This window comes from Branchiostoma floridae, chromosome 16 (assembly GCF_000003815.2).
Source record: "Branchiostoma floridae strain S238N-H82 chromosome 16, Bfl_VNyyK, whole genome shotgun sequence".
Classification (NCBI taxonomy): domain Eukaryota; kingdom Metazoa; phylum Chordata; class Leptocardii; order Amphioxiformes; family Branchiostomatidae; genus Branchiostoma; species Branchiostoma floridae.
In genome coordinates, this window is record NC_049994.1 from 17,826,149 (window position 1) to 17,841,251 (window position 15,103).

General features: G+C 41.7%; 1 protein-coding gene across 1 annotated transcript; it reads right to left on the reverse strand.

The window, feature by feature from the left end:
* Nucleotides 1–7,473: 7,473 nt before the first annotated feature.
* Nucleotides 7,474–14,766, reverse strand: LOC118403041 (U3 small nucleolar RNA-associated protein 15 homolog). The gene is made up of 8 exons (XM_035801477.1): nucleotides 14,386–14,766; nucleotides 13,536–13,703; nucleotides 12,905–13,083; nucleotides 11,960–12,064; nucleotides 10,878–11,044; nucleotides 9,781–9,983; nucleotides 9,079–9,235; nucleotides 7,474–8,459 (listed from the first exon to the last, which is right to left on the reverse strand). The coding sequence occupies exons 1-8, from the start codon at nucleotides 14,589–14,591 to the stop codon at nucleotides 8,130–8,132; spliced, it is 1,515 nt and encodes a 504-aa protein (XP_035657370.1). The 5' UTR covers nucleotides 14,592–14,766; the 3' UTR covers nucleotides 7,474–8,129.
* Nucleotides 14,767–15,103: the final 337 nt, after the last annotated feature.

A 15,103-nucleotide genomic window follows, 5' to 3' on the forward strand; every position in this document is an offset into this window, starting at 1 on the left:
AAAGGGGAAAATAAATAAAAAGGATAGAGGAAGAAAGTCGAGAGAAGAGTCAAAAGGGAAAAAAAAAGAATCTAAATGAGAAAAGGATAGAGAGAGCAAATAATAAGAAGAGAGAATAAAAGAGGCGGGGAGGGAAAACAAGAATAAGGGGATGTAGACGTAAGGATTACAAAAAGAAATTAAAGACAGAAAAACAACAGAGAGGCGTAGGGGGGAGATTATTGGCAATATTGAAGATTAGAGGAAGAGGTATTGATGACCGGACTCCCCTAGCGTACTATTGACTCTATATTTGTCCAATTTCTGCAATCAGACCACCGATCCACGGAGCCTGGTAGAGGCTACTGATATACATTGTCTGGTATCAGAAGGCTCGTGGGCTGAATGATTGATTGCTTTTTGTTTTCGTGGGGCTGAGCCGATATGAAGATTACTTTTTGTCTACTGATGAGAATGTCAGACTATGACTGAAAACTCATATTTAGCCAAAAATCTCTCATTCTGCTGTTTGTTATTTGACCCCCCCCCAAACTGCTCTTTTTTTCAGATGAGACCTCAAGTGTTAGTCCATAAATGAAAACGTATATTTGACAAAAGTCTCTCTTTCTGCTGTTTGATAATTGCCCCCCCCCCCCAAAAAAAAAACACACACACCAAATCTGCTCTTTTTCTTTTTTGGCTGATGATATTACGAGTGTCAGGTTATGGATAGAAACTTTTTTTTTACCAAAGCATATTATTCTGCTCTTTAAACAACATAATGGAATTTATTTTGGTCTGTTTTTTTTATTTTATTCTTCTAAAAAAAAGATACAAAATCACAGCAAACAAAGAGTCTGATAATGAATATGACCGATACCAAAATCAGCATACTATTGACTCTATATTTGTCCAATTTCTGCAATTAGACCAACGATCCACGGAGCCTGGTAGAGGCTACTAATATACATTGTCTGGTATCAGAAGGCTCGTGGGCTGAATGCTTGATTGCTTTTTGTTTTCGTGGGGCTGAGCCGATATGAAGATTACTTTTTGTCTATTGATGAGACTGAGAATGTCAGACTATGAATGAAAACTTAATATATATTTGTTGACCCAAAATCTCTCTTTCTGATCTTTAAGCAAGGCTAGTGGAATTTGGTTTTGTTGTCTATTTTTTTTTCTTCTAGCAAATACACAGCAAATAGAGAGTCTGATAATGAGCAAAGCCATACGTGTATAAGCGCTGCCAACATCATGTTTTTATTTATGTAAACATGTTATTATTCACACAAAAGGCACAGGCAATTTTAAGTAGAGTTGCTGTTGCATAGAGACGAAGACGTCACCATCTCTACGCAACTGACTTAAAACCGTCTTGTTTGCATAGGAAGGAGCCACCGTCTGGTCCTACTGATTGCTCTGTACACTAGAGGTGGCGAAGACAAGTTACAGAGCTGCAAAAACTCGGAACGACCACACCGAGCAGGGCAACATCCATCCATCCATCCACACATCCATTGATCAATCAAATTGATCTATCCATCCATCCCTCCCTCCCCCCATCCATCCATCCATTCATCCATGATCCATCCATCAATCAATCAATTTCCCATCTCTCCATCCATCCACCTTTTCATCCATCCATCCATCCATCCACCTTTTCATCCATCCATCCATCCATCCATCCATCCATCCATCCGTCCATCCATCCGTTTATCTACACATCCATCCATCCATCCATCCATCCATCCATCCATCCATCCATCCGACCATCCATCCATCCATCCATCCATCCATTCATCCATCCATCCATCCATCCATCCATCCATCCATCCACCCATCTATCCATCCGTCTATCCGCACATCCATCGATCAATCGATCCATCCATCCGTCCGATCGTCCATCCGTCTATCCATCTATTCATCCATTCATCCAAAATCTTGCAGTACATATTACACCAAGCATTATCACAGGGGTGGTTAAAAATCATACCAACAGTCGCTAAATCATACAAATTATGGCACAGGCAAGTCCCGACGAGGCACAGCCGGACAAAAAGTACGTTCCAAAAGCCAGAGAATCGAATCATGTATACGCACCAAACACCGTTTACACAGACTTAAATTCGAGGCGAGAGTCGGATTCGCACTCTGGCGGGCCTGCTAACAATGACCACCGCCCATTCACCCATCCGAGTCCCGGTAGTGAAACACACCAGGACAACAATGGAAACTCCTACAGGCCTGCTAGCTATGGTAGCAGTGTCAGTGGCCGTGTACCACATCATGAGGGTGGTGAGAATGTCAACAATGACGACAACCGGAAGACAAGGGACATTTGTGACATTACGTCAGGAGACACCCACACGCAAGCAAGACCGTCCTTCCAGAAACCAACAGCGTTCGAGGAAAGTGTCGCTGAGGCAGGAAGCAATAAGAACAAACCCTGCATCCAACCTTCAGCTGATACACGTGAGCAAGATGAAGAAGCCAACTTAATGTCAGCTAAAAACTATGACAATTCTTCCCTTCAGCCGGATGCTCTTGTAAAACTTCAGGATGGCGATGAGGAAACTGTTGTTGAGAACAATCCGTGTATCCAACCATATGCTTTTAGATGCCTGGTACAAGATGAAACCGTCTTAAAATCAGCTATCTGTGATGTTGTGAAGCCATATGCTGTAGAATACCGGGAAGATGCCGTCGAGGCAGCTAATAACGAAGATGATAATTCTCGCATCCAGCCATTTGCTGTTAAATACCAGGAAAACGATGAAGCTGACTTCGGGCCAGAAGAAATCCAGCCATACGCTGTTAAATACCAGATACATGACGACTGCAGTAGGAAACATGACCCACTCGCCTGGGCTGATGCTGGAAATCAAAACGGACAAACTGCCAGTATCGCCCGTGATGATGTGGACATTGAACCATATGCTGTCGCATACATGGACCAGGATAACATGGCGTGTGAGATACAGTCAGTGGACATTCACACCCAAGCTAGACTGTCCTTACAGACACCAACAGCGACTTCAAACAGCAACTGTGATGTCTTGACCAACCCATTGAGCAATGACGGAAATTCTACTGATGTTGTCAATGAGGAAAGTCGACATGTCCCGAATGCACTTCATCAGAACCCGATATACGTGCCCAACGTTCAGCATCCTGCAGTTTGTAGTAAGATGATTTGATGTTTTAAATAATTAAAATATTTGTCAAGACAGACCTTGGCTCACACTTGAAAGTTGAAAGGGACTAGATCAGAACAAACTTCCTATCAGACTGAACGTTCTTGTATTTGCTGATTGTAGCCAGGGTATAGATATTCTTCTGAATATTCTTCTGAGACAATGAGATATTCTTCTGAATATACTTCTGAGACAATGAGATATTCTTCTGAATATACTTCTGAGACAATGAGATATTCTTCTGAATATACTTCTGAGACAATGAGATATTCTTCTGAATATACTTCTGAGACAATGAGATATTCTTCTGAATATACTTCTGAGACAATGAGATATTCTTCTGAATATACTTCTGAGACAATGAGATATTCTTCTGAATATACTTCTGAGACAATGAGATATTCTTCTGAATATACTTCTGAGACAATGAGATATTCTTCTGAATATACTTCTGAGACAATGAGATATTCTTCTGAATATACTTCTGAGACAATGAGATATTCTTCTGAATATACTTCTGAGACAATGAGATATTCTTCTGAACCTTCTACTTAAGACCCCAGTAACTAAGGGTTAATGACTCACCGTGATGTGTATATGGTGTCATAACGCCTGGTCATTTTCTATAACTCTTTGTCATTTTTTTTGGTCATCAATACCTTTTATGATTATCTATCAAGGCCTAGGTGTTTCTGTTTTGATCTGAACAAAGAATTCAGTTTGTTTTCTTTTAATTTAATCGCTGCAATGCGGGCTTTTTCAGAATGTTCACGTTACTGGGTGTGCTTTGCTGTGGCAACGGCTACAGTCATTGTGTCGTGCATCGTCAGCGGAGTCTTTCTCTGGCCACGCCTTAACGCCAGCTCACCAGCGGTACGCTTCTGTCTTTATATTTGATGAGTTCACACGTGCGTATATACAAGACTTATCCCAACTTCCCAACATTGACAGACGAATCGAAAGCTACTTTTCTCTTGAAATCACAGAACCCACAAATTTGAGAAAAGGTGGGGCTTTTCGTCTCCCTCTGCTTCCAAGAAAAGAAGTCATACCCAACACGTTCAGAAATAGTATTAGAGTAGAAAATTGTTCATAACTGTCCATTGTCACTTGTATATCTACTATGTTTATACCATGTATTTGCAATTAGCCCTCGGGCACGAACTTGCAAATAAACTTCTTCTCTATTACATCCAAATCCGTATGAGGTCCGTATGAAAGTTAGTCTTATTGTCCGCCAGGCTCCACAGGTTGGTGGAAAAATAATAGAAATTGGACAAATGTAGGCAAATAACAACCTGCCAAACGAGTTAGCTGGGTCGATAACCGTACTCCTTGGCCAGCTAACTCCTTTGGCACCTAATACATCTATGTTACATTTGTCTTATTTCTACTATTTTTTCAATGACATTCGGAACCTGGTAGAGACTAAAATTCCATACGCACCATATACGGACTTACGGAATATATAGGGGTTTAGTCCTTGTTGCTTTATAGACCATTCATTTGATCTTATGAGTTCCAATATACATGACTTGGCCTTGTGGTATTGTCGTTTTGAGGTTTGATTCTTGAGCTCCAACATAGACTTTACCGTTTGTACCGTTGCAAAATAGACTAATGCAACTATTGGGTTATCGTACATTAGACAGGGCTAGGTAGACATAAATATTCAAACGGGGTTAAGATATTAAGCTATTACGATGAACCAATGACAAGATAACCCTCTATCTACAGCTGACAACGACTGTGGTTACTACCTTTACATCTGGTCCGACCGGAGCCGAATGCTGCAGTTCTGTCCCCACACCGCCGGCAGTCTCCAACAGCTCACAACGCAAAGGTAAGGCTAGCTTAAGGGTTCGTCGAATAGTATAGTGGCACGAAGGGTTCAACTTGGTCAGAGTATCTCTGAGTCACTGCGTCAAGACCTTGGACCACTTCATCATTTTAAGAGGGGAGTTAAGGAAGCTGTATTCATCAGGACTTATCAATTGTATTTATGAACCTTCCCTTAAGAGTAATTAAGAGTTAATGACTCGTCCCGATGTGTATATATTGTCATAAAGCCAGGTCCGTAAATTTGCTATAACCACCGGATAAAACCACCGAGTGAGCGAATCAAATGTTGAGTATTCCACCTACAATCTTTATTACTTCTTTACAAACTGAGCCACGTTTGGGACAGCATTCTCGCTGCTGCAGAGCCACCTACATCAGCTATAAGTAGCGGCGAGGGTCGTATTTAGCCATTCTAACCCTGATGATGGTGTCTGACAGACACGGAAACGTTGGAAGTAAGTACTCTCTGGTTGTGCCTAAAGAACCTTACTATATTTATTACTTCTTACAGAAAATCCTGAAAGAAAGATGAAGAAGATCACATTTGGTGGGAGAGGAAAAGAACCTGGAAAATTCATAACAAATTACGGAGTGGTTGTGTCTGATGACGATGAGATATTTGTGACTGATCAGTTCAACAAGCGGGTCCAAGTCTTCCGCATGAATGGAACATATCTGCGCCTCTTCCCAACGGTACTGCCTGGCGAAAATACGATGATCTACCCCTTCGATGTTGCTATAGACGCAGAGCCTGGCTACCTGTGGGTAGTGGGGATCAGGTTTCCATTTACACCTGATGCACATGTCGTACAGTACCGTAAGGATGGGCTAGCTATGAAGGGGTTCGGTGTCCGCTTCACGAGTCGGGATCCTCATCCCAGCATTGCGATAGACGTGCGCAACAACAAAGTTATCGTGGGAGAGGGAAAAACAATAATGATGTTCCAGCCAAACGGCTCACTTGTGCAGAGTTTTAAAGCGCTACACAAAGAGTTGGCCCATGGGGTCCTCGTTATCCGTGGAGTCGTATCGGACAGGGAGGGGAATATTCTGCTTACTGACTCGTATAAAAGTGTTGTGAAGTTCAACCATTCTGGAGAAAAGACATTGGAATTTGGAAACAGGGAAGGCCAACTACTTGTCCCGAAAGGTCTTTCTGTGGACTCCTATGGTCGCATCATAGTGGCAAACGGTGTGAACAGGGTAGACATGTTCACAAGCGGCGGGAAGTTTGTACGCACTGTCGCAAACATTACAAACCCGTGGGGTGTTGCTATGGGACTGGATGGACAGTTGGTGGTGACTAACAAATATGACTCCACTGTAACCATCTTTTCATACGGTGTTTAGCTGATGCATCTCAGTAGTCTCTATCAGACTCCAGCCTGGCCAAATAGTAAAAGGGGACTTTGGCCAATTAAGTTAGGAATAGGGCTGTGTACCTAAACAAATTTCAGGTACAGGTACAGGTACATGGGTTTAGGTACAGGTCCGGACCTGCACCTGTACCTAAAGAATTTTAACCAAGTATATGTAAGTTAAACATGTAGCTAACTGTCTTTTCTAGTGATAAATTGTCATCTTTTGAGTTTCAACTGCAAGATTATCACGATTGTCATTGTTGATTCGGGATTTACTTGTCCAGCAGTCTTAAAAATTGGTAAAAATAAGTGATTTAGTGTGTTTAGGTTCAGGTACACAGATGTTTAGGTCTGGACCTGTACCTAAACAAGTTTTAGGTACGGTACAGGTACGGGTATTTAGGTACACAGCCCTAGTTAGGAATAAAAGTCTAGAAGGAATATGACTGCACTGTTACTATCTTTTCACACTAGTTGGTGACTTATAAGGAGTGTTGACCTTTGTGTCTGTATAGAGCATACACAATGAAGAACTGTAGATTGTAGCAAGTACCTACATGTAGTAATTGTTCATCAACAAAGTATTAAAATGTAGCTTGTAGTGACGCAAACCCCTCACAGTTATACAAAATTCATCAAGGGCTAGGATAGGAGGACGGTGCTCTCTCCAAACTCTGCAACCTAGAATTTGACACTTGACGAAATGTATACTTTGTGCGTTTTCTTGTTTCTTCGTTTGCACTTTTACATGTTGTATGATACACCAAGTACAATGTATTTAAATCAATGGAAGGTTACATGCATCAGATTTACGTTGCAGTGAGAGTGTGTAGCGCAATCACCGTCTAGTGGAAAGGGTCCCAACCTGAAAACAGTGAGGAAACATAGTCTCCAAGCAGACCCTTCGGTGCCTTAGAAATAGTATCAAAGATGGCAAGGGACTTAGTATAGCGGCACCAGGTGCCCGTTTGACTCCCTTAGCCGGCTATCTCCCTCTGGTCGGCTATACTCCTTTGGCAGCTTTGATACTATCTCTTTAGGCACCGTAGGTCTGCTTGGAGACGAAGGAAACAGGCTCCCCTGTGAGTAGCAACTACATTATTTAGCTCCCTAGAAAGTAGATGATGAGAAGTATACTTTTGTTGAAATGTGTAGTGGTGTTGCGTAGCGCAACAGTAGGGTTTTGGCTTAATACCCAGAGGTCCTGGGGTCATGTCCCCTCATAGACTCTAAAGTTGTACCTATCCACCTTCCTTTCTGAGAACGCTTAGGTAGTTTGCTATGTTTTTATGGTGTTAACTGTAATATCATGTAAGTCACACAAAACTACAACATAACAACATTCTTTTCTGCCTTCTTTTCTTCTAGGAGGAGAGTTTGGACTCATGTTCAAACTATTTATATGTTCTGTTATGACGTCAGTGTCCCTGACGAGACATAACGGATGTTATCTGAAACGTCTTACTGTTTCCCAAATCATATCCAGTTAGTTGAGTATTTGCTATCTTACTACCTGGATGTCTAACCTTCTTCGACATATCTGATATGTATTTATCTATTTACTATTCATAAGTTTGACTGTCTTGTGAAACATTTTATTTTCCATAATGTACAAGTGGCGTTGAGAATATAAGTTGGGCATCACTTGAGTCTGCTGTCACTTTGTCATTTGTATCATTTGATGTTTCTTAATATTAGCTTTCAATAAAAAAAACAAAATGCAAAAACTATGAAGTGATTTGAGTGTTTGTTAGCTGGAGTTCTTGCTCTGTGCAGCTGAGAGCAGAGTCTCCAGCGAGCCCAGCGTGTTCAACAGTTGTTCCTGGTGGTTCGTTTCCCGCTGTACCGACCGTAACAGCTTCTGTAACAACCTGTCTACCTTCTCTGACTGTCCCACAACCCCTGCGTACATATCGATCACCAACGTTGTAACATCCAGAAGCACGCGGCAGTATTTCTCTTCGCACGTCCAACGACAGAGAAACGTGAGCAGCAACTCTAACCCCTTCTCGTCACGGCCAGCGAGAGCTTCTGTGATCGATCCGCGACGGATCAGTTCTTGGATAACGCCGATGGTAACCTGTAAATACAATTGTGCACAGTTTGTTTCTTTAAGTTACTGCAAATGCATTCTAGTTTGCGGGGATTTAATTTCGCGGTAGCAGGAAAGGGACAATTAGCGGTGGTTTTAAGTTTGCGGTAGCACCATGCACGGCAGTCTCTTATTGCCATGGAAAAATGTTCGCGGTGTTTTAAGTTTGCGGCGTCAATCCTTCAAAAATGTGGTAAAACTAAAACTTGGGGTATAATCTAAAACGTTTCAAGACAAGGATAAACATCTTTATTCAGAATCCAGTATTGTAACCCAAAATGCTTGAGTGCTCCATGAGCCTTGTTTTGTAGTGAACTTCAAGTAGATAAAAAAATAAAATAAAGGGGACAAACAAATAAATAAACAAACAAACCTCTGCAGGGTATTCAGCGCAAACAGATACCAGAAAGAATAGTTTCATGTAACACTAACGGAGATCTTGATAAAATTGAAAAGAGTTGGGGCTCTTTCACAGTGTGAATGGATAAAACTTTCAGTCTGGTCTCTGGTTTCAAAAGGTGATACTTGTAGTCAACTCTTATGTTAATCCTTCCACAGATGTGATAAAAATAAATAAACAAATAAATAAACAAACAAACAAACAAACCTCTGCGGGGTAGCATGGCTTCAAGGCCTCGTCCAATGCCTTGGTGCTGCTGAACGTCTTAAGATGCTTGTCAAACTTCTTGAGCTGTTCCTTCTGTCTGTGAGTGACGGAGTAGTCGGCGACCACTGGTCTGTAGTCTCCACCTCTGCCGTAGTACCTGGTTAGAAAAATAAAATAGGTAATGGTAGGTAGTCCAATAGCTTTTTTGTTTAGAGACAGTGGGTAGTTACAGCCAGTATTACTAGTATTACTAGTAATACTGGCTTCTGCTAGGCTAAAGGGCAGTACTGCCCTTCAGCCTAGCAGAAGCTCTAGGTCTGTATCTGTATAGCCAGTTACGGTATAACTGCGCTTAAGTGTTATATAGACACCATCTTGTGTATCTGTACCTGTATAATCACCCGTCGACATAACACATCAGCTTCTGTATCTGTATATGTATAGCCAGTATAACAACCCGTCTGCATAACACAACAGCTTCTGTATCTGTATTTGTATAGTCAGAATAACATACACAATAACACCCCTTTACACTGAACAATCTGTCATACCTAACCTTGCACAAGTACATATAGCTGTAATCGTTATTAAAAGCCATAAAGGGAGGATGCTCCTATAGTACTTGTAGACAATGAGTTCTCCTTATTGTAAGAAAAGTGCGTCCAGATGACGCATGCCTGGCTAAAAGCCTGGACTCCCTACCTGCGATTGGCTGCCCCTCTCCTTTTCCGCTGTCTCAGTGCTAGTTTCGCAGACGAGTCCTCCTGCTTGCGACGCTGGATTGACAGCATCCCATCTGCACACCCCACAGCAACAACATCCTCGCTGGGGGAGACTCCAAAACTCAGGATAGGGGAGGGGTAGGTCAGGCTGGCCACACACTGGTAGGTCCCAACATCGTAGACCTGGAAAATACAAAATAATCACAAAATATATCAAATGAGCCTTGTGTATGTATGTGTACCAGAAAAGATACAAGCAAATTTTAGGGGGGCACCCCAAAACTCAGGATGGGGGAGGGGCAGGTCAGGCTGGCCACACACTGGTACGTCCCAACATCATAGACCTGGAAAATACAAAAATTACAAAACAAATGAAATAAACTCCATGTATGAGTGTGTATATACAAGAGAAAGACACAAGATAATTTTTGGGAGACTCAGGAAGGGTTGATGAGGCTGGCCACACACTGATACATGTATGTCCAAACATCGTACACCTGGACAATACAAAATAGATCAAATCAGCCTCACGTTTTGGTAAGTACCAAGGAAAACTATCATTTGATTTTAAGGGGAGACCCCAAAACTCAGGATGGGGGAGGGGGAGGTCAGGCTAGCGATACATTGGTATGTAACAACATCGTAGACCTGGAAAATACAAAAATTATAAAACAAATCAGGTGAACCTCCCTTACAAATGTATGAGTGGGTACAAGAGAAACACACAAGAATTTTCCAGGGAACTCATCAACTCAGGTTAGGAGAGGTGTAGGTGTGTGCTATCCAACATTTGAAGAAACACTTCCTCTACAGCATGCCTCATCAATAGAATCAAGGAGGTTAAAGAAAAAGGTTAATCTCCTTGATAGAATGCAACACATGACAGGGCAGTACATAAATCAACTTTTGTTTCTTCAGTATGTTTATGTATTTTGGTGTGATTGTTCTGTAGTTTCCCTGTCTGTCATCATGGGATATTGTGTTGATGTACTTCATGTTAAGGACTACAGGGAGAACAGCTAACAGAAATCTCAAGCTTGTTCTGAATCCAAATAAAGTCTAGTGTAAACTACAGACCTTGATGTGTCTGTCCAGCGAGGCTGAGAGGAGTCTGGTACAAGAGGAGTTGAAGGCGAGAGATGTGACGGTCTTGTGATGGTTGGTGCAGGTTGCTAGGAGACGGCCGCCGCCCAGGGCGTCCCAAACCTTGACACAGTTTCCACCGGCTGACAGGAACATGTTACCTAGGGAATGGAATTGTTTGGTTGTTTGTTTGTTCAGACCCTTGTAGTGCTTAATGGACCATACATTGTAGGTCAGCAAGTTTCTTTGCTGCCTTAGTAGCTTACTGGGTATATCTTTACAGGGAGGGGTTGCTAGCCCTACTCCTTTAATATGCTTGAAGCAACCCCTTCTGCATGAGACTTCCATTTTACATCCCCTCTGGAAGATGATTGTAGCCCCAACAAAAATCCCCCAGTTACAAACTAATTGTGTTGTGCCACAAGAAGTAATTTCTTGGGTGTAGCAGTTACTGTAATACAAATATGAATGGCGAGTACATGTGTGTCCTTTCTATATAGACTATGCAAAGTACAAACACATCTTTAGGGCTAAGGCCATGTTGATTTGATTATATGGATGACATCCTCTGGGAACTCCAAAACAGATGCGAGCGAGCGAATAAAAAAAAAGTTTGGCCCAAAAAAAAGTTGCCTTCAGTATGAAATCAAAGTGGCCAGGAAGCTTGAACATAGGACTAAACACACATAGTATGGTATACCATGATTTTCTGTACTGGTACCTCCCCCAACCAACAATAGATTTTTTTCTTTCCGTCCTTTCACATCTTATTCTTTGATTTTAGATTCATTTTCGCATTCTATATATGGCATTAGTTATCTGTTTTCTGATACTTTTTTTTCAATCTACGGAATATTTGTGCTCATTTTACAGCTGCTTTGCGCAATTTATTGTGTGGTCGAAAACTTTTTTTGTTGTTGAAAATGGCCGAAAATTGGTGCGAGCGCGGATGTCATCCATATAATCAAATCAACGTGGCCTAATGAAAAAAAAATGAATTTACTTCATAGATACTTGGTGGCAAACACATGTATGATACATCTTAAGTTGGTTATAATTAGCAGCCCCTTCCTTACCGTGAGGAAACATGATCACAGCCTCAACAGGGTGTCCATGGTCGACTGTCATCGTGGACTCCTGGGTTCTGCTGTCCCACATGCGGACAGTGTGGTCATAACCGCCTAAATAACAACAACAATATCAGCAGTGTGTTCACAACCACCTAAATAACAACAACAACAACACCTCACTCTAAACAACAACAATAACAACTCTTCATTCCAAACAACATCACAGTGTGGTCATGTGACTCATGTCCGACCAAACAACAATATTAAACAAAACAAAAAAACTGGTGTGGTCATAACTGCCTTAACAACAAGTACAAACATAAACAACAACCCAAAATAACAAACAAAACATCTTAATGGTGTGGTCATACCTACATACACAACAACATAAGACTTAGAAACAACAACATTGGCACTGTGTGTTCATATCCAACTAAACAACATTTACATGCAGTGGTCGTGACCACCTACATGTTAGCAACATCAATAATAACAATTCTAAAAAAACATCAACTACAACAACACGGGCATAGCTGGAAATATGATTTATTTGACGTTATGCCCCACAAATATTGTCTTGTAATACATGTATGTAGATGTTGATGTAGACAGCAAATCAAGACTTTTTCAGCCCCATCTTTTCCCTGGCTGCTGTCTTGCAGCACCCCCTTGCAATAGAACAGAGTACTACAGGCTTACTAATCATACTAAAAGAGACAGGATAGGAATACACAGTCAAACCTGCCCAAGAATACCACTCAAGGAACCAATAAAACTTAGTCTATGTGGACAGATGGTAACTATAGACAGGATTCTTAATGCTTGTATCAAAGGCAAACATATCTAAGACACCAACAACAAGTGGTCATATTGAGCAGGTGGTCCTCCTGTAGAGGTGGTCACTCTTTCAGGTTTTACTATAAAACTAAATCGTAGGTAGGAAATAAATACCAGTAATCCACAAGTCAGCTGAGGACTTGCAGACGGCGAGTGACCGGACGTAGTCCTGGTGACCGGTCAGTGTCTGGACCGCCTCGCCCGTGGCCAGGTCCCAGAGCCGCGTGGTTTTGTCGTCCGACGCTGACAGGACGCGGACCTTGTCTGAGCTGAAACATGTAGCATGGACTGACCTGGAAATAAAGGGGAAATAAGACATAGAGTGTCAAATTAGTTTACATAGAGATTATTGTCAGACTTTGGACTGCTGCAGAGTTATATCATCAAAGTGAAGACCAAAGCAAGTAAAGCAGCATGGGTAAACTGGATACAAGGAAAACAACCTACAAATTGTGCACATTTTGATGGATAAAATCCGCATTCTTGTATCAAGATAATTAGTATATGGAAGTCATACATTTGAATATTGATTTCTAAGGATTATAGTTTCAGAGAAACAAACATTGACAAAACCACCTTGTGAGAAGATCTTTCAAATGATTATGATATAAAATGAGTTAAAAAGTCATTATATAGCTTTCAAGCTAAGGTGGTATCTCAAACTTCGTAACTTACGATATCAATGTGAAGGCATTAACATACAGCTAATTTGCATACTTGGGATGACTTATTGAGTCCCCTCACTCACCTGGTGTGGCCAGTGAAAGTTCTCAGGCTGGTTTTGGTGGCCAGATGGAACACCCTCACCAGCCCCTCATCGCCCCCGGCAACCAGCAGCTCCCCGTCACCACGGAAACGGCCGCTGCGAGCAGGCTCCTTAAATCTGGTCAGGACCTTCTCTACTTTGTTCGTCCTGGAAAAGTGTCAAGACGAAACAGAACATGAGAAACGGCATGCTGTGAGTTGGTGACCCTTCAAGTTTGGCCCCATGGAAACTCGTCTACAGGTCTTATTTTCCCTTGGGTTTGAAGCCCAACAAAAAATAATAGGTTGAGTAGATTGGCGATTTGCAAGAGGTTTTCTTTGAATGCCCCATTGAAATTTTCCTGATTGTACATAATCGAGCTGAATTTAAAGTTAAAATTGGATGTAATGATCTGTGAATATAGCTGTCTTTGGCGTAGGTATTTCCGTATAACAATATTGACACAACAAAAGCAGTGTTTTTCATAAGGTCTTCTATAACTTGACATGCATCCAAACAAGTGGATACAGATGGATTAATCTACAAACAGATATATGTTTACATGGGGCAGTGAGAGGCTATATAAGCGTTACATGTACAAAGTATTTACATTTCTATGCTGTACTGGGCAAAGCCCCTTTTATAATTTAGGGGCATCCCGCCCACATGAAGACGAGGAAGGAGAAGAAAGCACTTTTTAACCAAAGAGCTAGAAAAAAGCTATACAACGATTATTCACCATCGTAACGTTATATCTAAACAACACATGTTGATCATTTAGCAATATATCACCATCCATAGACTATTATCATCAGGTGTGTGAAGTGCTGTGGGGAGGGGGGCGGCTCACCTGGCGTTATAAATCTGCACCCGATCGCTTGCGGTCACCGCGAACGAGTGTGGCTCGACCGGGCAGAAATCCACGCACGAGACGGCGCCGTACTCCTTCACCGTCACCGGGAACTCCAAGTCGCTCCAGTACGCGGCGTCAGGCGTCTGTTTCTTACCAACACGTGGCGCGGAAACCGCCGCCGTCTGTTTGAAGGAGGCAGCCATCTTGGGTGTGGTGAACTTTACCCTCTGACCTCCAGGGGTCGCGAGAAAACACACAACAGGGCGGGAGAACGTGGAAAGAGCAGAAGAGAAAGTACTTTCACATCTGTTGTTGCATTACCGGGTTTGCTGGATTTTTTGCAAGTGGAGACTTCAAAGGAAGCTTGATAAAGATGGCAGAAAGTGGTAGGCGAAGCTTAGATTTTTATTTGCGAATTGCAGAGCTTATATTTACGTGCAAATCACGTTTCATCGTTTCTGCGCTGCGGTATTTGGTCTTTGGGCATTGTTCGAAAAATATTATGTTACACTTTCGTTCTTCTTGTTTTTGTCTTCGTCTTGTGTTGTCTTTTTTTGCATGGTTTGTTTTTTTTCCTATTTAAGGTGTTGAACAGAATGTTAGTTTTAGTAGCTTCTTGTAAATAATCAATTAACAAGATACGTGTACAGTTTATTTACATAACGTTGAAGTCAGGCATTTTGTGAAGGATGTTTTTAGTATAGATAACACCATG

Bases quoted from the DNA above. Each gene is read 5' to 3' on its own strand.
- LOC118403041 (XM_035801477.1), bottom strand. From the start codon at position 14,591: ATGGCTGCCTCCTTCAAACAGACGGCGGCGGTTTCCGCGCCACGTGTT. The intron at 12,065-12,904 runs GTATTTATTTCC...GTTGTTATTTAG, and splicing joins AGCTGACTTGTGGATTACTG to GCGGTTATGACCACACTGTC. The intron at 8,460-9,078 runs GTTTGTTTGTTT...TTGTATTTACAG, and splicing joins AGCCATGCTACCCCGCAGAG to GTTACCATCGGCGTTATCCA.